Source organism: Schistocerca nitens, chromosome 7, assembly GCF_023898315.1.
Source record: "Schistocerca nitens isolate TAMUIC-IGC-003100 chromosome 7, iqSchNite1.1, whole genome shotgun sequence".
NCBI classification, from domain to species: Eukaryota; Metazoa; Arthropoda; class Insecta; order Orthoptera; family Acrididae; genus Schistocerca; species Schistocerca nitens.
Genome location: NC_064620.1, coordinates 613,896,451 through 613,924,147, shown reverse-complemented (window position 1 = coordinate 613,924,147; position 27,697 = coordinate 613,896,451). Strand labels below are relative to the sequence as shown.

The 27,697-nt window shown below is 40.5% G+C and overlaps 1 protein-coding gene across 4 annotated transcripts in view; it reads right to left on the bottom strand.

The window, feature by feature from the left end:
• Positions 1–419: 419 nt before the first annotated feature.
• LOC126194813 (lipase member M-like) overlaps positions 420–27,697 on the bottom strand; it is a 245,746-nt gene continuing 218,468 nt past the window's right edge. Inside the window, exon 9 of one of the 4 annotated variants that reach the window (XM_049933134.1) lies at positions 420–1,097. In XM_049933134.1, the coding sequence (XP_049789091.1) occupies positions 948–1,097 (150 nt within the window). In that variant the 3' untranslated portion in view covers positions 420–947. Of the gene's footprint in view, positions 1,098–3,603; positions 4,180–27,697 lie in introns of those variants that run through there. The other 3 variants (XM_049933135.1, XM_049933136.1, XM_049933137.1) reach the window with 3 other exon arrangements.

Here is a 27,697-nt window from a genome sequence, read left to right as displayed (position 1 = left end):
GGAAGACATCGGATCTGTGAAACACTACGTAACAATTTCTATGATTACTTGCTGTTCGCTTAGTGGTGCTACATTCAATACCAGTATCCCAGTATGCTAAAGAAGTATCGCACTTTATGGAATGAGGCCCTCTGGGACAGACGTACTGCGTTGTAGTTTATGCAGTATGGATAAAAACGCTCTTGACATTTCTCAATGAGTGTGATGCGATAGACGGAAACGGTGCATATGAAAATGTGGCCATCGTTCCATCTGAATATGTGACCACATTGGTAGACGGAGAAATAGTGGCAGTGCTCATATACAGAAGTTGTGCTGGGAAATTAAGCGGAAAAGAATAAATAAATCAGTATAAAATAAATAAGGAATCCCATAAAGCGAATCCAGTACTGCTGTACAAAGTAATTTTATTTCTGGGAGATAAAACATTTAAAGTTGTACCTAGGTAACAGATTAGCCATACACCAGAACAAAAACTAAGAAGAAGAACATTATACGTATATAAGGGAAGTGGCAGTAATGTTAATGTGGTGAATACACACTACAGCATTAATAACTTTAGAACAATAATACAAGTTCGGTTAGTATGATAGAAGAGTGTGAAGGGTAATGGATATTTAACATGTGAGTAAATACCTTTATTGTAAGGAATTTGTTATTAGTGCAAATGACACAAATTTAAATTTTAGTTAGCAAGATCCCTTGTTTACAATTCTCTATACACTTCACTAAGTGTTAGCTGGACACATGTCTGTGCTGTACAGTTTATGAACCACACAAAACTTGCAAAATGGACCACACGCAGTTCATCATGTTTTAAGATCTACAGTCTCTTGACTGGCTTCATTCTTCTTCAGGTACACTATACACTACACTATACACTACACCAGCAATAATCTGCTTCTAATATTCTAACCTTTGTATATCTTCCTTTCAAGATTCTGTTCTCAAAGCTCTGACATGAAGCTTAACATCTTCTCATGGACGAGTCGGTGTACATTCTTGTCAAAGAGGATATGGATGTGGTCATAGCCCTCCAGTGGTACCACCATCTTCTTGACGTTGCTTGGAATCATTTGTATCTGCCGCATAGCTTCCTGTGGACGACGGAATTTTAGTAGCACATACGGCATAACGAACTTCATGCAAACATAGGCGAATGTACACATACTTTATGGGTACTTTCTGTTGGGTAAAAGCTATATATTGTGAAGTTTTTGAGCGGTGAACCCATATCTCCTGTTTCTTTCTCCCCTCTGATGTAGTTCTGTCAGCATGTAACTACATTATAAACTAGGTAAAAGATTAGGTGTAATTAATGATAACCTAATTTTTAAATATGAACAATCAATTTGTTGAAGTATGAAAATGAAAGTATCCTTTGTTACCAGGAACTTTGTGTGCTTTGACTTAAACTTCCCTTTTCCTCCACTCCTCAGAGCACCTAATAGAGTACGAAAACGAGTCTTTGTTACACATGGTGACTGGTGTGGTTCATCTCCCCATGCTACTCTGCCCTGCGAAAGCCTTTTCATCTCAAAATAACTCCTGCAGCATGTGTCCATTTGAGCTGGCTTATGGTACTCATCTCTTGGTCAAACTCTGCAATTTTTGCCTTCCCCCATCTCTCAGTTATATATAGAAAATATTATTAATATTTTTACAGACCCCCATTCTTTATCATCAACATTTACTCCCATTCCTAATTTTCGTTTTCGATACATTATTTCTCTTACTGCAGTTGCTGCTAAATTTTCACCAAATGAAGAATCTTTAGGACGTATACTTTCTTTTGCGATTAATTGAAGTTCTTTATTTCTTTCATGTCTTCTTTCTAAATCTTTAATATCTCTATAACCAATATCATGTTTTGTACATGCTTCATCTAATGGATTAATTCCTTGATCAACTTTAGCTATTCTTTCTTCTAGTTTTGTCCCAGGGCAACAATAATTATAATGTGGAATATATCATTCAAATTGTAGTTTATTAATTAACATATTAACTAAATCCTTTCAATATTTTTCATTTTTCCGAAATTTTTCCTTATTCAAAAACTGTACAAAAAATGGAATTCCTTCTGGATTATTAATAATACAATAGCTGAATTTATTTGTTCACATTTTTATTATTCAATTTTTTCATTATGCTAATTTTTATTTCCAGCTAATTCTTCTCCATGAATTACAGCTAGTCTATCATTAATTGAGAATCATTATTCATCCAAAAATATTATATTGGTTTATCTGTATATTTTTAATTAATCCTTCACCCATTTTTCATCAACACTTGAATCCATTTTTTTGGAAAGATGAAGATGAACAATTTCCTATACCAATCAGTTGTATTTATTATTCTTATTTGATTTTATTTAATTTGGATTATTGTCACAATATAATGTTCCTGAATGACTCACTAAATCTGCATAGCTTGATAAAACAGAAGCAGTAAATAGTGCATTCATATCTTTCATAGTTATCTGGTTTTTAGTTAACAGATTCATTAAGTCATCTGTATCTTCATAGCCTTTTTCACCAATCTTTAATTTATTTCCATTAAATTCAACTGAATATTTACCAACAAATTCGAATCAAGCAACAGCTCTTACTACAAAAACCTTATCTTCATGTCATTAATATATCCCAGTATTCTTTCACTTCTGTTCATTTTTAATATTTGATAATTCATTTTCATTTTTTAACTTTTTTGTCTTTAAGTTCCTCTTCATATTTATTCAATTAATCTTGTATTACTGATTCACTTAGTACATAATCTCTTTTATCATTTCCATGTTTTTTAATTGCTGGAATTAAATTCCTCAAAATAATGTTGTTTATAAGGAATAATTTGTTTTCAGCTTCTCTATTTTCTTTAATAGCTTTCAAAACATTCTCTACAGATCCTTAAATTATCTGATTCACTTGTTCAATAAAATCGACAACTGCTTGATCTTCTCTTTTAAATTTTTATAATATGTTCTTGTCCTTTTTTTCCCACATTTTAAACTCTTCTTTTAATTGATCTTTTCCTCTTCAAGTTCACCTAACTTTTCTAAAAATATTTGGATCTTACAACCAAACTGACTTATTCTTTCTGGATGATCACATTTTGAAAACATTTATTAAGTATAAAAACAATCAATTTCGTTTTTAACATTCAACATTTATATTCAACGTTTATTTTCAACATTTACATTTAACATTTACGTTCAATATTTAAAAATTTTTAATCTTTTCTCTGTATTTATCGTTATTAATTTTTACTTGTGATATCTATTACAATGAAACCGAATTCGTCTTTATCCCAACATTTACTACATATTTCTTTAAAATCATCAAACTTTAAATAACCCTGACAAACTCATAATAAGTATTATTCAAATTTGAGTCATTTAATCTGAAAACATTAAAAATCAAGGTTATCTCTAACTAATTGCTTTGGTATTTTTGAGGATGTTTGACTAAAATAAAAACAATCTATTTCTTTGTGTTTATTTATAGTAAAATACTCTCTAACTATATCACGATTATCAAGAATGAACTCGTCAAATTGTACATCTTAATTATTTTTACACCCATCTAACAGAATAATTTCATCATTATTTAAATAAAATAGCATTTTTTCCTTTACTTTATCTTCTACTTTTCACGTCTTTTTATAAATTCTTCATATTACGGTTCATCTACATATACATGGATAGTCTGCAAATCCCATTTAAGTGCCTGGCAGAGGGTTCATCGAATCACCTTTACAATTCTCTATTATTCCATTCTCGTATAGCATGCAGAAAGAATGAACATCTGTATCTTTCCGTACAAGCTGTGATTTCCCTTATTTTATCGTGGTGATCGTTCCTCCCTATGTAGGCTGGTGTCAACAAAATATTTTCGCGTTTCGGAGGAGAAAGTTGGTGATTGGAATCTCGTGAGAAGATTCCGTCGCATCGAAAAACGCCTTTCTTTTAATGATTTCCAGCCCAAATCCTGCATCATTTCTGTGACACTCTCTCCCATATTTCGCGATAATACAAAACGTGCTGTCTTTCTTTGAACTTTTTCGATGTACTCCATCAGTTCTACCTGGTATGTATCCCACACCATGCAGCAGTATTCTAAAAGAGGACGGACAAGCGTAGTGTAGGCAGTCTCCTTAGTAGGTCTGTTACATTTTCTTAGTGTCCTGAAAATGAAACGCAGCCTTTGATTAGCCTTTGGTCATCACTTTAGAATGAATGTACAAATGATTGATTCTATTCTAATTTAATCATCCTGGAACTAGAATACAATTATCAATCATTAACATTGTTTTTTCACAAACACATGATCCAGTTATTGCACATCAATTAGAATTTGATAATGTTTACTGTGTTTATTTTTTATTTCTTTTGTGGAATTTTTATTTTTGGTTCAATTTTAGTCATTTATTGACATTATTTTTATTAATATCAAATGGCTTGTCTATTTCAATTCAATGATAATTCATCTGTTCTTAAGAAAGATTAATTGTTCCAGTAAGAGGAACTTATAAAAACGTCACATCTGTTGGTTTTTATACAACTTTTTAACTGCAAATATAACATAAAAATTATAAATAAACACTAACAAAAGAACGACAGAAATTAATACTGGTCAATATAGCCCGAAAAATTTGGAAAAATTTATTCAATCGAAAAAACCTAATATACACATTTCGTATCAGCGCACACTCCGCTGCAGAGAGAAAATTTCATTCTGGAAACATCCCCTAGGCTGTGGCTAAGCCATGTCTTCGCAATATCCTTTCTTCCAGGAGTGCTAGTTCTGCAAAGTATGCAGGAGAGCTTCTGCAAGGTTCGGAAGGTAGGAGAGGAACTGAAGCTGTGAGGACGGGGCATGAGTCGTGCTTGGGTAGCTCAGTTGGTAGAGCACTTGCCCGCGATAGACAAAGGTCCCGAGTTCGAGTCTCGGTCCGGCACACAGTTTTAATCTGCCAGGAAGTTTCATATCAGCGCACACTCCGCTCCAGAGGGAAAATTTCATTCTTATTACTCGAAATAACTGTCAACATACATAGTCATCCCCCTACACAGGGACTTGCCCCACTCTCCCCTTAGAATCGGGAGTACCATGCTTTCATTCATTACAAAATTCTTATACAAGAAGTGATTCTCTATGATTCCGCTAAACCCCTCATTTTGCAGATATAGCACTATCTGGCTGACCGCAATGAGACAATACTATGCTTATAGCACTTGGTGTATAATCGTTTGTTGTCTCAAGTATTGAAGTGGTGTACTTGTAACAAATATTAAATGGATGATCATCAGTTTTCAGGGATATAATGTTTATTGTGTCACCTATGAAATTTAGCTATTGTGGCTTGATACATTTCAGAAGTGACCGACTCATTTACATCGAAAATGGGAATGTTTGTGTCTAGCACCTGTTCTCCTTCCCTATCCCCGATAAATTTCTGCAGATGCCTATATCTGCATGATCGAAAAACAAAACGCTACAATGAGAGACGTGCAGTTTCACCTTAAAGTAGTTAAGACAAAGTAATAGAAACGTGTCGATTCATGCAATAATACGTGCACTAAACGATTATATTAGGGCATTTAATGTATGCACACAAATAAATAAGTATATATACATTTATTTAGAATTTTGCGTTGCATCATTCTGTACAATAACGTTCGATTCATTCGTATGATCTCTGTTTTTGTACTCATCTGCTTTAAAATTACGGAACACCGGCAGTTATTTATACATAAATTGAAGGTGGAGGGAGGGTGGGGGGAGAAAGGAAAAGAGAGAAAAGGGATGGGTTACTGATTTCGGCTGTATCAGGACATTACGTGGAATCAGTGGCGACTAGTGAAAATATGTATCAGATCGGGATTCGAACCCAGGTACTCCTGCTCACTAGGCAGGTGTGGTAACCACTGCGTCATCCAGCACACAGTGCTGCTGCACCTGCGCGACCCTCACGCCCAGCCCGTATTCCCACCAAGTGCCACCTACCCGGGGTACATGTCCATTTCCTGCACGCTCGCTACTCTGAGATCCCCGCAGGAGGTAGGTCGTAGCTGTGCATCTGCAATGTAGGAGGAGGATCCAGAGTTCATATTGGCGAATCAGTTATATGAATGTGTGGTGTCTGTTCTTTCAGACGTCAGTAAAACCTTCCCTTTCGTTTCCTTTCTCACACCCCCACCTTCAATTTACGTATAATGTATCAGAACTGCGGATTCCGCGTGGTGTCTATCCTTTCGGACATGTATGTAAGATGAGGCACCACGCTTTCATGTAAGTTATTTATACATTCGATGCATTCCTATCATAACGCTCTTTCGTCTCGATTTCGACTCACTTTCAACACCACAGCTAAACGAACAGCGAATGCATAGAAACTCAGTCCGCAGCACCCGAAAGACTGCCCACAGGCGGCACAATATTTCCGAGCGGCGCAAAATATTTAGAAAATTTTTGGTGTTTTCAATATCTTTGCGCAACCTCTCCCCTATACTTTCAATATTATTGCACTGCAGCGAAACTTGTGCATTTTATCTTTCAGCAGCCTAATTCCTCTGGGAAGCGAACGTTTGGTGTTGCGAAAATTACGTGCCATCGGCGCGCATAACGCGCATCCTGTCTGTTACAAACTGCAGGCTAAATTATTTTGTGTATGGAGTCCGATTATGCTTGTTGTGCACCGCAGCACATTTTTATCGCATTGTACTGCACATTAACATAGTCTGCCACCACTCAACTTATCGTTCTCCTACAGTGACATCTGCACCTGGTTTCATTGTAACAGGAAATTTAACAGGAAACAAACCGCAGCTTTAGGTTCAGTGTGGAATTTTGTTTGAATCCACTCCTGAGCTAAACATATTCATTTTTACTGTCGCTATTGCCACTATAATTTATGCAACCTCCGAACAGTTATCATTCTGACGTAAAATGCAATCTAGTATTCCACCTTTCTTCTGAACTTTTTTTGGGATGAATTGCACAGTGTTGTAACTGCAATGTAAATACTTAAAACTGCAAACAGTCAATTTTTTAAAATAGTTATTTGTTCATTCCACGAACAGGGTTCGTAAGCTTCATCTGTTTAACTGCAGTCTGGTTTGTCTATAAGCTGTATACAACTTTTTTCTCCCAGTATTTTATCTCTGCTGCCCTCAGAATTTAGTATAGTGTATGCCGTCAACATTCTCAAAACCTTTTTCTAAGTCTTCAAGTACAATAAACTTGGGATTTTCTTTGTTTAACCTATCTCCTACACTGATCAGCCACAACATTATGACCACCTGCCTAACAGCCGGTACATCCACCTTCGCACGGATAACAGGCAACTCGTCGTGGCACGGAAGCAATGAGGCTATGGTAGGGCGATGAGTCAGGTAGCACCACATCTGCACACGTAAGTCACCTAATTCCTGGAAATTCCTGGGGGCGGAGCGATGAGCTCTGACGCCACATTCAGTCACATCCCAGGTGTGTTCAGTCGGGTTCAGATATGGCGAGTTGGAGGGCCTGCACATCGAACGGAATCCGCCACTACGTTCTTTGAACCACTCCATCGCACTGCTGGCCTTGTGACATGGCGTATTATCTTGTTGAAAGAAACCACAGCCGTCGGGAAACAAGATAGTGGTTGTGCTTGAAACAGCTATGTAAGTCCTCTGGGACCAGTGTACGATACTCCTTGGCTGTCATGGTGCCACAATGGACCCATGGATGCCCGTGTGAATCTTCCCCAGAGCAAAATGGAACCGCCGCTAGCTTGTCTATACCGCAGTACAGGTGCCAAGGAGCCTTTTTTTTTTGTGGTTTTAGGGCGCACAACGTCAACGGTCATTAGCGCCCAGACTACTTTAGGAATGCACCGCGAGTCACAAGTTTAAAACAGCAATGAAACGGAAAACACGATGAAATACATACTGACAGGCATAGGATTAAAAAAGAAAACAGCATAATCAAATGTCCTTTGAGAGGGTTGTCAAATTGCAAAAATGAAGAACACGAGCAGCTGCTCGTGGGTCATCCGCTAAAATGGCTTCTACAGTACGTGGCAGGCCAAGATCGAGACGCAGGGTGTTAAAATCCGGACACGACGTTAAAATGTGGCGGACCGTCAGCAATTGCCCACATGGGCAGAACGGCGCCGGCGCACCCGTCAGCAGATGGCGATGGCTGAACCGGCAGTGGCCAATTCGCAACCGGGCCAAAACTACCTCCTCCCGCCGAGAAGGGCGTGAGGAGGACGTCCAAGCCACGGGAAGAGCTTTCAAGGCCCGAAGCTTGTTGTCTGGAAGTGCAGCCCAATCGGCATGCCACAGCGATACAATGTGCCGACAAATTAGCCTGCTACAATCTGACGAAGGGACACAACAAGAAGCTGTCCGAGGCTGGAGGACCGCAGCCTTGGCCGCGGCATCTGCAGCTTCGTTCCCAGGGATACCGACATGGCCAGGAACCGACATAAAGCTAACCGGAGAACCGACGTCCACCAGCTGCCGAAGAGAGCGTTGGATCCGGTACACGAAAGGGTGGACCGGGTATGGATCACCGAGGCTCTGGATAGCGCTCAGGAAATCGGAGCAGATGACATATGCAGAATGTCGGTGGCGGCAGATGTAAAGGACAGCGTGGTAGAGGGCAAAGACCTCAGCTGTGAAGACCGAACAATGGCCATGGAGCCGATATTGGAAACTTTGTGCCCCGACAATAAAAGAACACCCGACCCCGTCATTGGTCTTAGAGCCATCTGTATAAATGAAGGTCATATTAATGAACTTCGAACGAAGTTCGACAAAACGGGAGTGGTAGACTGAACCGGGGGTAACCTCCTTCGGGAGCGAGCAGAGGTCAAGGTGGACGCGAACCTGAGCCTGGAGCCAAGGTGGCGTGTGGCTCTAGCCAAGGAGCCGTTCCCCTGGAAGGCAACGGATTCTCGACCTCCCGTCGGCGTGATGAAGAAGGTATCGAGAATCACCAGACTGTGAAACGCCCTGCCACTGCGTCAGCATCCAGTTCCGATGGGTCGTCGGCTGCGCAGGCCAATCGTTAGCAGTGTTCGGTGCACTGTGTGTTCAGACACACTTGTACTCTGCCCAGCATCAAAGGCTGATGTTAGTCCCGCCACAGTTCGCCACCTGTCCTGCTCTACCAGTCTGCACAGCCTACAATGTCTGACATGTGTAGTGAGGGGTGGCCGTCCAACCCCCACGCCGTCTGGTCGAGGTTTCATCTCGGTTGCAACACATATTGAAGACACTCACCGCAACACTCCTTGAACACCCGACAAGTCGTGCAGTTTCCCAAATGCTCGTGCTGAGCCTTCGAGTCATCACAATCTGTCCTCGGTCAAATTCAGATAGATCACGCGCCTTCCCCGTCCTCCACACGGACAGCACGCTCACTGATACTACATGCACCGTAGGTCGGTGTTCATAATGTTCTGGCTGATTAGTGTAACATGGGTCGTGGGAACAGTAATGCCTCGCGTGCAGCTACACTTCTGTGAATCCCCAACTGATCTTCCCCGAGGTCGACTTCTGCTACGTTCCCCACTCTTCAGTAAATAATTCATGTCAGTATCTTGCAACTATGGCTCAGTAAACCGATGGTTCGGTAATATTCACACTTGTCACTCCTGTTTACTTTAGAATTGGAGTTATTACAGTTGGGTATTTTGCCTGTGTCATATATCTTACACATCATGTAGAATAGTTTTGCCATGGCGGACTGTCCCAAGAATCTCAATAAGTCTGATGGAATATCACCTACTCTCGGGGCCCATAACAGTAATATAATGTGAGTCCTTACGTTGCCTCAGCACATAGTAACAAAGATCTTGTATGATTTTATTTTTATTTTACACGTCTAGTTCCGTGGGACCAAATTGAGGAGCAAATCTCCAAGGTCATGAAACCTGCCACTACATGAAATTAGAACATAAAAGTAATAACAGATAAAATAAAATGTTTTTGAACAAAAAAAAGACAAGCTATAAGTTTATGTACGCGCACTAAACAATATAACGCAGGAATCAGCTTAATATTTCAAGGAACTCCTCGACAGAATTGAAGGAGTGACCCATGAGAAAACTCTTCGGTTTCGATTTGAAGGCGCGTGGATTACTGTTAAGATTTTTCAGTTCTTGTGATAGCTTATTGAAAATGGATGCAGCAGTATACTGCACACCTTTCTGCACAAGAGTCAAAGAATGCCATCCAAATGCAGATTGGATTTCTGCCTAGTATTAAATGAGTGAAAACTGCTAATTGTTGGGAATAATTTGATATTGTTAACAAGAAACGACTGTTAATAATATATATATATATATATATATATATATATATATATATATATATATATATATATATATATATATATTGAGAGGCCAATGTGAGAATACCTAGACTAATGAACAGAGGTCGACAAGAAGTTGGCGAACCTACACCTACCTCTTTCTAAGTCAAAAATATCCTTTGAGCATGGGAAGAGTTACCGCTAAATATAATACCATAAGTTATAAGGGAATGAAAATAAGCAAAGTAAACTACTTTTCGTGTCGAACCATCGCCTACATCAGGCACAGTTCATATAGTAAAAATGGCAGCATTAAGTCTTACTGTCTTACTGTGATGTAGCATTAGTTTATTTTCTACAAGCTATGAACTTACGTTATGATCTGCACTGTTTGAAACATTGCCAAAAGACACCAACCAGTACAGGAATTTTCCCATCAGTGATCCCATCCCCACCATCCACTACACTGTCACCTATAAGCTTTGCCAGCCTCCCCTTCCCATAGCAACTGAGATGCAGGCCATGCCTAATAAAACCCGTTCTATTAATAGACTCAACTGGCACCACTGCACTCGGCCATCAGCGCCCTCTCCAGCCCCATGTTAACACGCCTAACAGCAGCATTAAGATGAGGCGGATCGTGTTGCTGAAACAGCTGCACGAAGTGCACATTAGTGCCACCAGTCTGAGAGGCTATCTTTACCAGGTCATCACCTACATCGTACTCCCTTTCCCTATCAAGACCGTCCCCAGCTCCACCCACAATCACTACCCGATCCTCATTAGTAAAATCCCTACGTAGCACCCCTATGCTGACAGTCACTTGTGACGACCCTGCACTAGGCTTCACCTGGTGACCCTCACCTGTACCATACGAACTACCTAGCAGCACAACCTTCTTCTTTCTGTTAGAACTTGCAACTGACTTAGGCTCCCAAAACACGTGAGGACTGCTGCATGTTTCCTAAACATACAGCTACAAGATGCTCCTATCCAATAAGCTCTGGCAGTTGGCGAAATCTATTGGTTATACGCAAAGTGCAACTGCCTGAATATCTCCTCCTCCCAGCTGCCTTCTTACCAACTGGCAGTTCCCATTCCTCAGCGCCCTTCATCCTTATCAACCTATCTAGCGCGTGCTTTGCGTTTGCTAACTTCACCTGAAGGGCATAGATCTTAGGCTCCTGCTCTTCTATCAACTTCTGCTGAAAATTCTGCATTTCCAGGAGAGGATCCCGCTAGAACGACCACTGGCTTCCCCACTGCATTCCCCCCAATGAGAATACTTTGAACAAATCTCACACCGAAACCCCTACTCACAAATCTACGACAAATCCCACACTTCTCACTCATGGTATTCTTTTAAGTTTCTGAAAAAAAACTAAACGTTTACGTTACGTTCACTTACAACAGTAGAACTATTTAAATAACTAACAACAGGGATCTCGAATGCCGCTAAGAAAGCAACTACTTTTATTAGTACTACTAAACCACAACTAATACCAGTACCACAAAAACTTCAGTTTCTTATCTGAAACCAAAAATTCGAGTGACCACTGGAACCCTCAACGAAATTAAACACAGTGAACGAAAGTTTTACTGAAATATTTCAGTACAAATTGTGGTGTCACCGCCAGACACCACACTTGCTAGGTGGTAGCCTTTAAATCGGCCGCGGTCCGTTAGTATACGTCGGACCCGGGTGTCGCCACTGTCAGTGATTGCAGACCGAGCGCCGCCACACGGCAGGTCTAGAGAGACGTCCTAGCACTCGCCCCAGTTGTACAGCCGACTTTGCTAGCGATGGTTCACTGACAATTACGCTCTCATTTGCCGAGACGATAGTTAGCATAGCTTTCAGCTACGTCATTTGCTACGACCTAGCTAGGCGCCATTATCAATTGCTATTTATCTTGTGATGCATGTACCGTCAGACCGATGTTCACCAATTATGGATTAAAGTTAAGTATTCCAGAAGCTACGTACTCTTTTTGCTACTATAAGACCTTGACCTGTTCCAGACCTCACGCCATCCTGCGTGAGCTTAAACGCGTGCCCTTCGGCCTCCCGTCCTCGTGGATTGGCTGTCTTGCCAGTCCACAAAACAAATAATAAGAAATGTCAGCTGAAAACTACCGTACTGGATTTAACAAATGATTTCAACGCGCAAACATCTCTGTAAAACACAGTGCGAGAAAGTTTCCAAAAGTTTATTAAACCGATATTTCACCAGAAACAGCTTAGTCAAGAACTTAAGTTGCGAACCGCTACAGCTGCACTGCACGCGGTGAAATGTAAACACACTGCTAATATTTGGATGAACGACTGAAAGCTACTAAATTTAATATTCAGATACAGTGGACAAACAACAACAGTCGTCTCAATCACATTCAATATTTATTCAAAATAGGAGTCCAGCATCATTTTTCGAAGGAAAATTTCAATTTCGCTTGTGACAGATGAGAAAACGCCTAGCAGAGATAATCGAAAATGTCTCCATCTTTGGGTGATCCTTTGGGAGTCTGTTTCGTTAGGTTCAACGTAATGTACAGAGACAGTAATATATTTTTCCCCGCCCACGAGGTACCCGCACATGAAAAGAAGCGCCAAAGAGCTTGTCACAAAAGTTGCGATATGTATTTCCAGACTGAAATTTTTACTCTGCAATGGAGGGTGCACTAATATGAAACTTCCCACGAAACTGGAACTCGAACACATGACCTTTGTCTTTCGCGCGGCAAGTGCTCCACAGACTACATGCAGGAGAACTTCTGTGAAGGTTGGAAGGCAGGAGATGTTCTGGCGGAATTAAAGCCGTAAGGGATGGTCGTGTCATTTGGTACAGCACTCGCCCGCTAAAGGCATAAACCCTACAGTATGCGTTAACCAGTGCAACGGCTACCATCTCGATTTCACCTTACTTGTTTTGGTGTACTGGGTGCCAGTTGTGTGGCAAGGTTGCCACTGTCAGATTTTTCGTAAGGCCTGTACACTGCGAAAATCTTTCATGAATCGCTTATATAAGTTAGCACCACGCTCTTTCATAAGAGACGTGATAAAAGACCCTATCACACAGTCAAAGAATTTATAAATCGACTTTTGCAAAAGATATTTGACAAGGTTTACTATAATTTGGGCCTGAGCACTCTATCGAAGATGAAAGTCGAGCGGGTAGTTTGCAGTCCTTGGCAGTGAGCTGGGAAGTTGCCTGTGATTTCTGTGGTGGATGAAGGAGCAGGCGTAACGTGTGCAACGGACTGCTGGGTTATAAAGGCATTGTGCTCACAAGCTTGTCGGTCTGCGAGAGACAGCTTGTACTGGAGCCACGTTCCAATGTAAGTTACAAAGTACGCTCGTGTTTACGGCCAGTGGCTGTTTGCTGCGTACAATGCTAGGTGTCATTGCTTCTGTCTCAACTGCACTAGGGCCTGCACCATATGAGAAGTGTAATACACAGGGCGATTCAGCTGCCCCTGTCGATGCCGTTTTATGCAACCTGCAACTTAACATCTAGCCTTCGAAAACCACGCTCAAGATTTTCATTTTGTCCCGTTCCCTACGCACTGTTATTCCTACAGGAGAAAAAAAGGAACAGGACCTTTTATAGGAAACTTAGTGTAGTTAAATTTTGTACTGGGGCACGTTTTCGCTAAAGGCCACGGTTTTCGAGGTACACGAGAAAAAAAAAACGTACAAAAGTGTCCATCAAACGCACTTCATCCACACACTCATCCCTCACCAGTCAGGATTTCTAGTGTGTTTCTCGTGGCACTCCCTCGTACCTCTGTAAAAAAGTTTCCGGCGACACGAACTATTCCCGATATTTGACCTTTTTTGTTCTCTGTTGACTGGGCTCTTACGCCACAAGAATAGTCAGCTGTTTTGGTAACATTATTAATTTATACGTGGCCTTGAGAGTAATGAAAGGAAAACGACTTTTGCAAACGTTACGCTAAAACTAATCATGTTGACAATTCGATACAAATTTAACCCTTCCAACTACAGTAATTTCTTGGCCAGAAGGCCTGACGAATACAACGATTTAATTGTTTTCTTATGCTGTTAAAATTCACAAAATTATTGGATAAAATATATGTTGTTGTTGTATTCAGTCCTGAGACCTGTTTGATGCAGCTCTCCACGCTACTCTATCCTGTGCAAGCTCCTACATCTCCAAGTACCTACTGCAACCTACATCCTTCTGGATCTGCTTAGTGTATTCATCTCTTGGTCTCCCTCTACGATTTTTACCCTCCACGCTGCCTTCCAACGCTAAATGTGCAATCCCTTGATGCCTCAGAACATGTCCTACCAACCGATCCCTTCTTCTAGTCAAGTTGTGCCACAAACTTCTCTTCTCCCCAATCCTATTCAATACCTCCTCATTAGTTACGTGATGTTGTTGTTGTTGTGGTCTTCAGTCCTGAGACTGGTTTGATGCAGCTCTCCATGCTACTCTATCCTGTGCAAGCTTCTTCGTCTCCCAGTACCTACTGCAACCTACATCCTTCTGAATCTGCTTAGTGTATTCATCTCTTGGTCTCCCTCTTTGATTTTTACCCTCCACGCTGCCCTCCAATACTAAATTGGTGATCCCTTGATGCCTCAGAACATGTCCTACCAACGGATCCCTTCTTCTCGTCAAATTGTGCCACAAACTCCTCTTCTCCCCAATCCTATTCAGTACCTCCTCATTAGTTATATGATCTACCCATCTAATCTTCAGCATTCTTCTGTAGCACCACATTTCGAAAGCTTCTATTCTCTTCTTGTCCAAACTATTTACCGTCCATGTTTCACTTCCATACATGGCTACACTCCATACAAATACTTTCAGAAATGACTTCCTGACACTTAAATCTATACTCGATGTTAACAAATTTCTCTTCTTCAGAAACGCTTTCCTTGCCATTGCCAGTCTACATTTTATATCCTCTCTACTTCGACCATCATCAGTTATTTTGCTCCCGAAATAGCAAAACTCCTTTACTACTTTAAGTGTCTCATTTCCTAATCTAATACCCTCAACATCACCCGACTTAATTCGACTACATTCCATTATCCTCGTTTTGCTTTTGTTGATGTTCATCTTATATCCTCCCTTCAAGACACTATCCATTCCGTTCAACTGGTCTTCCAAGTCCTTTGCTGTCTCTGACAGAATTACAATGTCATCGGCGAACCTCAAAGTTTTTATTTCTTCTCCATGGATTTTAATACCTACTCCGAATTTTTCTTTTGTTTCTTTTACTGCTTGCTCAATATACAGATTGAATAACACCGGGGAGAGGCTACAACCCTGTCTCACTCCCTTCCCAACCACTGCTTTCCTTTCATGTCCCTCGACTCTTATAACTGCCATCTGGTTTCTGTACAAATTGTAAATAGCCTTTCGCTCCCTGTATTTTACCCCTGCCACCTTTAGAATTTGAAAGAGAGACTTCCAGTCAACATTGTCAAAAGCTTTCTCTAAGTCTACAAATGCTAGAAACGTAGGTTTGCCTTTCCTTAATTTTTCTTCTAAGATAAGTCGTAAGGTCAGTATTGCCTCACGTGTTCCAGTATTTCTACGGAATCCAAACTGATCTTCCCCGAGGTCGGCTTCTACTAGTTTTTCCATTCGTCTGTAAAGAATTCGTGTTAGTATTTTGCAGCTGTGGCTTATTAAACTGATTGTTCGGTAATTCTCACATCTGTCAACACCTGCTTTCTTTGGGATTGGAATTATTATATTCTTCTTGAAGTCTGAGCGTATTTCGCCTGTTTCATACATCTTGCTCACCAGATGGTAGAGTTTTGTCAGGACCGGCTCTCCCAACGCCGTCAGTAGTTCCAATGGAATGTTGTCTACTCCGGGAGCCTTGTTTCGACTCAGGTCTTTCAGTGCTCTGTCAAACTCTTCACGCAGTATCGTATCTCCCATTTCATCTTCATCTACATCCTCTTCCATTTCCATAATATTGTCGTCAAGTACATCGACCTTGTATAGACCCTCTATATACTCCTTCCACCTTTCTGCTTTCCCTTCTTTGCTTAGAACTGGGTTTCCATCAAAGCTCTTGATATTCATGAAAGTGGTTCTCCTTTCTCCAAATGTCTCTTTAATTTTCCTATAGGCAGTATCTATCTTACCCCTAGTGAGATAAGCTTCTACATCCTTACATTTGTCCTCAAGCCATCCCTGCTTAGCCATTTTGCACTTCCTGTCGATCTCATTTTTGAGACGTTTGTATTCCTTTTTGCCTGCTTCATGTACTGCATTTTTATATTTTCTCGTTTCATCAATTAAATTCAATATTTCTTCAGTTACCCAAGGATTTCTACTAGCCCTCGTCTTTTTACCTACTTGATCCTCTGCTGCCTTCACTACTTCATCCCTCAAAGCTACCCATTCTTCTTCTACAGTATTTCTTTCCCCCATTCCTGTCAATTGTTCCCTTATGCTCTCCCTGAAACTCTGTATAACCTCTGGTTCTTTCAGTTTATCCAGGTCCCATTTCCTTAAATTCCGACCTTTTTGCAGTTTCTTCAATTTTAATCTGCAGTTCATAGCCAATAGATTGTGGTCAGAGTCCACATCTGCCCCTGGAAATGTCTTACAATGTAAAACCTGGTTTCTAAATCTCTGTCTTACCATTATGTAATCTATCTGATACCTTTTAGTATCTCCAGGGTTCTTCCATGTATACAACCTTCTATCATGATTCTTAAACAAAGTGTTAGCTATGATTAAGTTGTGCTCTGTGCAAAATTCTACCAGGCAGCTTCCTCTTTCATTTCTTAGCCCCAATCCATATTCACCTACTACGTTTCCTTCTCTCCCTTTTCCTACACTCGAATTCCAGTCACCAATGACTATTAAATTTTCGTCTCCCTTCACTATCTGTATAATTTCTTTTATTTCATCATACATTTCTTCAATTTCTTCGTCATCTGCAGAGCTAGTTGGCATATAAACTTGTACTACTGTAGTAGGTGTGGGCTTCGTATCTATCTTGGCCACAATAATGCGTTCACTAAGCTGTTTGTAGTAGCTTACCCGCGTTCCTATTTTCCTATTCATTATTAAACCTACTCCTGCATTACCCCTATTTGACTTGGTGTTTATAACCCTGTAGTCACCTGACCAGAAGTCTTGTTCCTCCTGCCACTGAACTTCACTAATTCCCACTATATCTAACTTTAACCTATCCATTTCCCTTTTCAAATTTTCTAACCTACCTGCCCGATTAAGGGATCTGACATTCCACGCTCCGATCCGTAGAACGCCAGTTTTCTTTCTCCTGATAACTACATCCTCTTGAGTAGTCCCCGCCCGGAGATCCGAATGGGGGACTATTTTACCTCCGGAATATTTTACCCAAGAGGACGCCATCATCATTTAATCATACAGTAAAGCTGCATGCCCTCGGGAAAAATTACGGCCGCAGTTTCCCCTTGCTTTCAGCCGTTCGCAGTACCAGCACAGCAAGGCCGTTTTGGTTATTGTTACAAGGCCAGATCAGTCAGTCATCCAGACTGTTGCCCTTGCAACTACTGAAAAGGCTGCTGCCCCTCTTCAGGAACCACACGTTTGTCTGGCCTCTCAACAGATACCCCTCCGTTGTGGTTGTACCTACGGTACGGCTATCTGTATCGCTGAGGCACGCAAGCCTCCCCACCAACGGCAAGGTCCATGGTTCATGGGGGGATAAAATATATACAAACATCAATTTTAATACTCGTTAGTGCTCGACTAAGCGCGTGCCGGAATCCTGCCAGTCAACGAAGGCCAAAGAAAGTTCGAATGTGGGAAATAGTTCGTGCACTCGCAAATATTTGTACAGTGGTAGGTGGGAGCGCCATGAACAACGTATTGGAAATCCTGACCGCTGGTGCTGAGTGTGGGAGAGGTGCTGCGTTTGAAGGTCACATTTGTACGTTTCTCTTGAGTAACTCCAAAACTATGGCCTAATGCGAAAACGTATGCCAGTGAAAAATTTTACTACATTAAATTTCTTACAGTAAGGCGCTGTTCATTTTCTCTCTTGTGGTAACAGTTTGCACGTGGCGAACGAGAGAATATGAAAACCTCGCACTTGGTTTTTGAAGGTCGGTTATAACGTTGTGGGTTGCATAAAACGACACCGGTAGGGGCAGCTAAATGACCCTGTAAAGTGAAGTGCACATCGACAGGTAAGTGTACCCTAACTAAGCAAGGAGAGTCCGAGTTGGGGTAAGCATATGCTGTCTCATGTTGAGCAAGATCGACATGTACAACGTACTCCGCAAGCTCCCTAACGGAGTGTGGCCAAGAGTATTTCTAATACGGCTATCTGATCGACTCTTCCCTGTTCCACTTGTGAATGGCGCACAGAAAGAATGATTGTCGGTAAGCCTCTGTATTCGCTCTAATTTTTCGGATTTTCTCGCCGTGCTCATTTCGTGATACGTATGTGAGGAGGGGAGTAATATGTTGCTCAACTCTTAAGCGACTTCTAGTGTGTGCCACTGGAGTTTATTGAGAATTCCTGTAAGGCTTTCGCGCCGACTAAAGGAAGCCGTGACGGAACGCACCACTCTTTGTTGGACCTTCTCTCCCTCTACTATCAGTCCTACCTGATAAGGCTCCCAGATTGATGAACAATACTCGAGAATCGGTCGCAGAAGCGCCTTCTAAGACACTTTACACGAGTTACATTTCCTTAATTTTCTTCCTATGAATTTCCATCTGGAATCTGCTTTTGTTTTATGTGGTCAATCCACTTAAGGTCGCTCTGGACAGTTACTCCTACATATTTCATGGTAGATACTGTTTCCACCAATTTGTTACCAATAGTATAATTGTAAACCTGTGGCTTTCTTTTCCAACGGGTGTTCAGGGTCAGCTGCCAGGGCTGGCACCATTCACCAATCCTCTGCAGGCCATTGTGCAAATCGATATGTCTTCTGGTGTTGCTACTTTCTTATTGACAAGCACATCATCTGTGAACGGTCTTCGACAATCAGTGGATGTATGCCATTGGTATAGATGTACTGGTTTTAAGTACTAACTGACCACGCATATTTACGTTCACGTTTGTATTATGGTTGGTTGCATGCAGGGTTTATATTCTGGAGGCCACTGTACCTGTACAGTAAATGTCCGACCAGGTATCGGTTGTGCTTACTGCCTCTTCCTTACGTGGGAATTCTGGTCTCTAACTGTGAACCGTCTATAGTCAGTCGTTAAGTACATTTATGGAGAGCGTTAAAACAGAATTATTGATTAGATGTTGATCAGTTCATTTACCGTTTGGCTATTTTATGTTTTTTGACATCAGATATTTCACTTATATTTTTGGTATTGGTTAGTAGTTGATTGTCGAAACAGAGTACCTTAGAGTCTTGGCACCACAGTTCCAACTTTGTCGAAAGTTCGTTTCGTACATAATATCAAGTAATCTAATTCCAATGCAAATATAAAACTGTGTTAGCCTGTTAATAACATCGATTATATTTTTCTGCTCTAGAACGTTGTGGATTATCTTCTTCCACAACAAAGCTGTTCTCGTTAAGGTGAAGCGTTACTGAAAACTTGTGAGAACGATACGTGATATCACCACTTCGCTCTGTGAACCACTAATAAGACATTCTCAGTATCAAAAAGCCAATTCGCTTTACGTATTTTAGTTGTTGAGATAACTTTGTAACACATGATATAAGCATTGTATACACTGTGGGTGAAATAACTTTGTCACAAACATTGCATTGTTTACTTATTTTTGAAGATATTTTAATTCTTGAATTAACATTGTGACACTTGACAAGCATCATAGAATAATTTAGATGTGGACATAATTAATTTGATGACCCAATTGTGCCTTACTCCAAGTGTAGGCCTAAAAATTGAATTAGCCGCATTCTTCCCACAGCCGGCTGTGATTCAGACTGCCTATTTGTTTGTGTGCTTATCTGCTTAGCGTAGTATTCTAGCCAACATCTGTTTTTTCTGCAGAAATGGGTTTGGTCTGGTTAAATTTGCTGCATTACCTCATTTAGGAATAAATGTGAAGTGTCAACGGTCTGTTAGGCATATTATTTTAACGTCACAGTTGTTTTGTGGCTATTCAAGCATACAAATAGCATTTGGGCACTTCATTTGAGAGTTCAAAAACATGTTTTGATGATTTGGCTGTGTGTGTGTGTATGTGTGCGTGTGTCATTGTGTGTGGAAAATAATACTGTTTCAGTTTATATAAAAAATTAATTTTTGGTGATGTATTTTTGTAGACATTCTAGTCATGAAAAGAAAATTGTGGCTCTTGAGAAGAATTATAGTAGAATTTGGATTTGGGGAATATTTAATTTGAGGATCCGTTGTGCCTTAGAACAAGCATGGTGCAATAATTGCGCTTTTGCCACTCACAAGTCTGGTCCTACTTTGTGACTGGCTATTTCACCATAATCGTTTCTAAAATAAGGGGCTGTGATCACTAATTCGTTCAAATGGCTGCCACCATACTAATAAATGAGGTTTGGCTTCTTGGAACATGTATGATGCCATGGAGAAGGAAGACTTTAATTTCATGTGAAGGTAATCATGATGATGATGATGATGATGATGAGGATGATGATGATGTCCTCGATAAGGAGGGCGTGGTTTGGGGTGCCATGGCTAGTAGATATATGGATAACCTAGCTCACCTGCAATTATACAGGTCATTAAAATTGAAAGTGGAGCAGAATACTCGTAGATATACTACTGATAAGTGAAGTTAATTGAGCGGAAAAATAATGACAGCACATTCCCAAGAGCGAGAAAATAGTTTATACAAAATTAAATGTGTTAATGTGGAATTTAAATTGAAATGTTAGAATGTCTTTACTGAAGGTCCCTGCCTAGAGTGTAGCCTTCTATGGAGGTGAAGTGAGAACAATAAATAGTTCAGAAAATTCAAGCTTTAAAATGTGGTGCTACAGGAGAGTGCCGAAGATTTGATGAGTATATCAGGTAACTAATGAGATGCTATTACATCAGTTTGTAAAGAGAAGAAAGTTACAGTACAACTTGATTAAATGTAGGGATCTGTTGACAGGATGTATCCAGAAAAATCAAGAAAATGTAAGTTTGCTGATGGAGAGATGTGGTGAGGGTAAAAACTGTGCAGAAAGGCCAAGACTTGACTGATGTAAGCAGTTTGAGATAAGTGGGGTTGCTGTAGTTACTCAGAGATGAAAGGGGTCACATGGGACAGACTAGCGTGAAGAGGTTCATCACACCAAGACATTGGCTTGAAGACAGCTACATTGCTAACTGTGTGCACCAGCTACTTGGACGTCTTGGTTAGAAATGCTGGTCTTATAGCGTCGCAGTAGTGTCAACGAAAAGAGAGGTTCACATAGAGTCACTCCAGCACCAGTCAGCTGCGTTGCCTGGACATGCTGTTGACTGCAAACAGTGCAGCGCAGCGGTGGCTCCACCCCAGTGGGGGCACGCACCCAGCAACTGAATTAAAGGCCCGTCGGTACCACAGGGAATTTGGTACCCAACAGCGACAATATGGATCGTTAGCAACAGAGAAAATTTGAAATGTAGGGCAGTAGTACATTCTAGACAAGACAATCCTCTATCATCAGTAAAGGATTGTAGTACAAAGTTCCAATTTCTAATCAAACTAATGCTGATATCTTCGATGTAGTGCACCTGACAATTCCATTGATAAACCCGGATGTAGCTTTCTGACATAATTTTAAGTTGTAACAACAACAACTGTACATATAATAATTTTGTCTTCTGATTTTCGCTAAATTAGTGTAAGCAAGGTTTTAATTTCATTTCTTTTTCTTGTCATGTCTTTATGTTAAAGACACTGTAAACACATTTCGATGTAAATTTTAATATTTATGTTAAATTTCAAGTAATATTACAATAGAAATGAAGTTTAAATAATGTTGGGAATATTGTAAGAGGTGAAAGTTGTAATTGTACGCCTGGTCCATACGTAGGCAATGTATTAGGATATGTGAAATGTAAAACCTGGGGTGAATACCCTATCTGTAGGGGAGCGGTAAAAGGTGGATGGCAGGCGAGCGCGGGAAAATGCACACGGGCGCGGTACGGCATAAAGGGCTCAGCAAGTCAGTCGTAGTTGGGCACCGGTCTGAGGAACACGTTCCGGATCGAGGAGGCTATCCTGGAAAAAGTGGTTTCATTTGAGCCTCGGATGTGCCGTTTCCGACGACTATACAGCATGGATATATCTAATAGGCACTGAATTAAAAAGGATTACGACGCCAAGAAGAAGCAAAGTGCCGATACAGCAAGAGCCATAGCTGTGATTGTATGTGTGCTGTGCGCCTCGCCATCTCGCTAACCGCCAACCGCCGCATCGACTCGCACAGGTCAAATCTTTACAAATGTATCCGTCTGGACCAGTGTTAAATTTGTTCCTAACTGTTCAATAATAACTTGACTTTTACCAGAATTGCCCTATTAATTAATGATCCTAATCACTAACCTGGACAGGGTCCTTTCCGCATGTTGTGCAATCCGAGTGTCCCGAAATGAAGATTTAAAATTCATGTTAATAAGAATTACGTGCAGAACGATCTATGCTAGAAAGATATTTAAAGAACTTTGTTGTTAATGAATATTTTGGTAAATAATAGACCTGCCAAATTTTGAAGATAATGTTGAAAGTGGTTTAGTAATGAAACTTAATTAAACAGAAACAAAAATAATGGTAGTTAAATGAGGAATTAATAAGACAAAAAGAATAGTAACCCATATTTTTTAAATCTTGAGTGCTTCATGTGTCCAATAATTAATAGTTTCAACACAGTGACCATAACATTTTCAGGGTCTCCCCCCCCTTTTTCATTCTTTTCATTTCTATTCATTTAAATGCTGAAGTGCTCTGAACTGATTTGATCTGCAAAGTGAAAGCCAATATAAAACCTAAATTTATCAGTGTTTTTTTCCTTATTAAGATTGACATTGTATGTGTGTTTCAAAAGTGCTATTTCTAGGGCAACCTATGCCCGATTTCAGATGGATCAATAGACAAAATGCAGTGTGTAGTAATCATTGTAGTGTAATGTTGTGTATTTGTAGCTTGTCCAAATCAGTACAAAAAGGGAAAATACTAGTTTAGTAGATTTTTCTGGTTCTAAAGTTTTCCATATAATGCAGTATTACTACGTGTGGTTATGTTTGTACGTACATCCACTTGTACAAGGAAAAAACTCACGTAATGCTTAATTAGGCTGGCGACCGTATTATTAATAATTGGTAGCATTTGCTGCGTAGGTTTCTTGTCCGTATTAACGTGTAGTTACACTTTATACTAGCTTGACGTATCATTGTTGTTACTGACTGGGTAAAGTCCGATTTTGCTTCCATTCAGGTACACGCGGTCATCTTATTTAATAAAATCCTTTCTTAGAAGGTGAAGCCCGTCAACTTATCATAGTACAGGCTTTAAAGAGTTAACGTACGCAAGAGCGGGGACGTTACAAGTGGCTTCCCGGTGACAGGACATCCAGTTGTTGTCGGTCTCAAATTAAAGTGAATACCGAACAGTGGATGTTCAGTGGCTCGAATTGTAATAATATTCAGTAAAGCAAATAGCAGTGAACGTCAAGTATAGTAGTGTGGTGTGATTGGCATTCGGTATGGACAAAAATGTAGAAACAGTAGATGTGCCGAGCGTAATGGAAAACGCTGCTGGCAGTAGCAGGAGTTTACGCGGCCAGATAACGGATGGCGTTAGCGGAAGACAATTGGCGTACATACAATATCATGAACACGTTAACGAACAGATTGAAATGTCGAGATCGCCTCGAACGCAGCAAGGGATAAAACAGGAAGTAGAGGGTGACTTTGTAGATGATAGTGGGTATGTGAATGAATCCACTGACATGTTTGATTCACCACAGATAAAGAAAGAACCGAAAGAAACTTCTGAAGTAGGATCGGTACACACAGATTCCGTAGAACAAAACAGTGTGAAAATTTTGAGCATGAACGATTTATTTGAACAATTAACCAAACAAATTGCAGGACAGAGCGAGCAGCTCAAAACACAGAATGATCAGCTTAAAACACACGTTGACGAGCAGCTTAAAACACAGAGTGATCAGCTTCAAAAACGAGTCGGTAGTCAGGTTAGTCAGCTTAAAACACACGTTGACGAGCAGCTTAAAACACAAAGTAATCAGCTCAAAACACACGTTGATCAAATTAAAGCACAGGTCGAAGATCAAGGAATTAAAATTAATAAACAAATAGAACAAGTAGAACAAAAAGTGGGTAATTTAAGTTCTGTGGTAAATACTATGAGATTTGAAATTGATACCATTAACAAAAATATGGATACTATGCAGGGAGAAATTGGTAACATTAACAGTAGGTTCGATGTTGAAATTCTCAACATCCAAGAGAAAGTAGAACCTCTGGTTGAAACAAAAGTAGACGATAAAGTTTTCGGTCTTAAAACTCAAATCGTAAACGAATGTCAACACGGAATCTCACAGTTGAAAAAGGCAGTTTCAGACACTGAAAGAGATTTAGGTGAGAAAGTTACCGGATGTGTACAAAAATGTGAACAAAATACTTCGAAAATTCAAGGCAAAATTTTCGACCTTGAGAATAAAATTAAAGATAGACCTGGTGTTGTCTGTAATGGCACACCAATTACGAAACTGTTAGAAGGTGAGGAACGCTTCGATCCCGCCAAGAAACATAACGGATGGCATCTGTTAGATTTCATCAAAAATTGCGAGAGAATATTTCCTGAACACTTGTCTGATCAGGAAAAGATAAACGTTGTAATTAGCGCCTTAGCAGGTGACGCTAAGCGCTGGGGAATTAATTTGAATACCGAACGAATGACGTTCGAGGAATTCAAGCAAAGATTTACGGAAGAATATTGGTCCGAACAAAAACAGGATCATTTATGGTGCGAGTTTATCATGGCCAAGCTTCATGATAACTGGGGCAGGTACTCTTTGAGAGATTTCTGCGAATATTGGTACCGGAAGTTGACACATTTAAGAGGAAGAAGATGTGATTCTGAAATAATCTGGGAGTTATATAAAAAGCTTCCGGAAGATTCAAAGAGATACGTGGGAAGCAATCATCGCAGCTTCCAAGCATTTCTCGAAAGGGTCGAAGACGAAGACCATTGGCGCGAAAGTCGTGCCCATTATCAAAATTTTGGTAACCGAAATAACCGTAATAATGACGAAAGAAATGACGGCGAAGGGTTTCGCGTCAATATGATACAGAGAGGTAGAGGTAGAGGCAGAGGAAGAGGAAGTTATCCCGGTCGCGGTAGAGGGTACACCGCGCAAAATGATAACGACGCGGGAAACTAATTTCCGCGAACGTTGCGGGCCAAACGGAAGCGGACAGTACATACCGGCCCCGATTCAAGAAAAATTACCGAACTGACAGTAAAGTAATGAGACAGGTTAGAGACAGGCGTGGAACGCCGCAACGTGTTGTTGCGAAACAAGCGTCAGGTGCGAGCCAGAATGAGTCATCTCGGCCCCGCAGAGCGCTACTTGTTAACAGGCGAGTGGAGCATCAGAGGGCAACGGCCCAGCCTAGCAGAACAGCTGTTCAGAGAAAAGCCGCTAGCAATACGACAGCATTAGGTACGAACGTGGCCATAAGAGCTGATGAATATATTACGAATGATAATTCCGTGGCGAAGGAAATAATAGAAGAAACTGTGAATACACAGCGAGGTGCAGATAGCAGTGTTTGCAATGAAGTAAAAGGCGAGAATGAATTAGCAGAAGTAACTGATTGGCGTGTGCAGATCGACGATCTGTACAAGGGCCTAAAGCAATGTGAGTGGGAGGATTTTAAGAAGGAGTATGAGGCAAAGAAATTAGTTAGTGGAAAAGGAGATAGTAGGGACGTCGATAAGGTGACGTGGCCCGAGTTTAAAGAGGAGAGAGTAAATAGCGCCGCGCAAGGTACGCGTGCTGCCGATAGGACGAAGGCTAATGATAGGCAGGAATTAGAGGATGAAATCCTTAGCATTGAAGAGGAAGTAACTTCTGTTGACAATCCGCCAACAGTATTAGCTGCTACCGAAAGGCACGATGGAGAAGGGGCAGATAATTACCTAAAAGTAATTAAAGTCCACGAGGATTACACTGAATATGAAGTAACAGTAGATGTGAGTAAAGCTGATGATGAGGCCGTTTTGCCAAAAGAGGATATTGAATTAAAATTAAAGCCTGACGAGAATGCAGAGGGAGAACTTAGTGCCTGTATCAGAAAAGCTTTTATGTTAGAACCTGAAAGCGATCCAGAATGGTCGGATTCTGACGATAGTTCAGATGACGAATATTTTGGTAATAGTGGAAATAATGAAAATACAGTTAATTGCAATATTGTACCCAATGATGACGAAGTTTCAAAACAAAATCCAGATGTTGAGACCGAACAAAGAAAGAAAGAGCCACCTGACGACTCAGGGTCTATTTTACAAAGAGTTCAAGTAATTAATGACTTTGAACTCCCGGAACCAAAGAAACCGCCAGATATAGGTGAGGTGAATGTTAAAAGCATATCTTGGGACGATGTTATCGTCGACCCAGATTTGCTTAGGGAAGATCACAACAATGAAAAACATTCGACGGTTAAACAAACTGTAATACCAGTTGAAATTTATAATGTGAAATTGCAAGTACTTCTTGATACTGGATCTCAGATAAGTACAATCTCCCAGTCGTTTTTCGAACACATTTGTGATAAGCCTGGACTAGTAATTATGTCAGTGACAGGTGTAAAGATTGTTGGTACTACTGGCAAAGCTAGCAAGCCGGTAAAGAACCAGATTTTGGTTGAATTTAATATAAAAGGACAAAACTTTGAACATGATTTTTTGGTTGTGCCAGACTTGAGTACTGAAATGATTCTGGGAATAGATTGGTTGGATAAAGAAAAGGTTATTATTGATTGTAGCCAGGGAGTGATCAAAATTGATAGTACATCTAGGAATTTGGAATTAAAATTTGAGGAAAATGGGAAGGTGTTCGGTTCAGAAATTGATTCTTTGTTGTTGGAGATTGACCAAGGGAATGATGGTTTGACAAACAAGTATGAGGTGTACCATGTCCAGAAGTTAATAAATGAGAGTGACAATCAGGGGCATGATTTTAAAGAAATGGTGGAAAATTTGAAGGGAATATCTCCCGAACAGAAAACAGAATTGCTTGATATTTTAGATAGTAACAGCACCGTATTTTCGGACAAACCTGGCCTAGTTAAGAACTTTGAATACCAGATTGAGACAATAGAGCATAAACCTTTCTTTGTAAGACCGTTTTCGATACCCATATCAAAGAAGCAGGCTGTTCAAATGGAAATACACTCCTGGAAATGGAAAAAAGAACACATTGACACCGGTGTG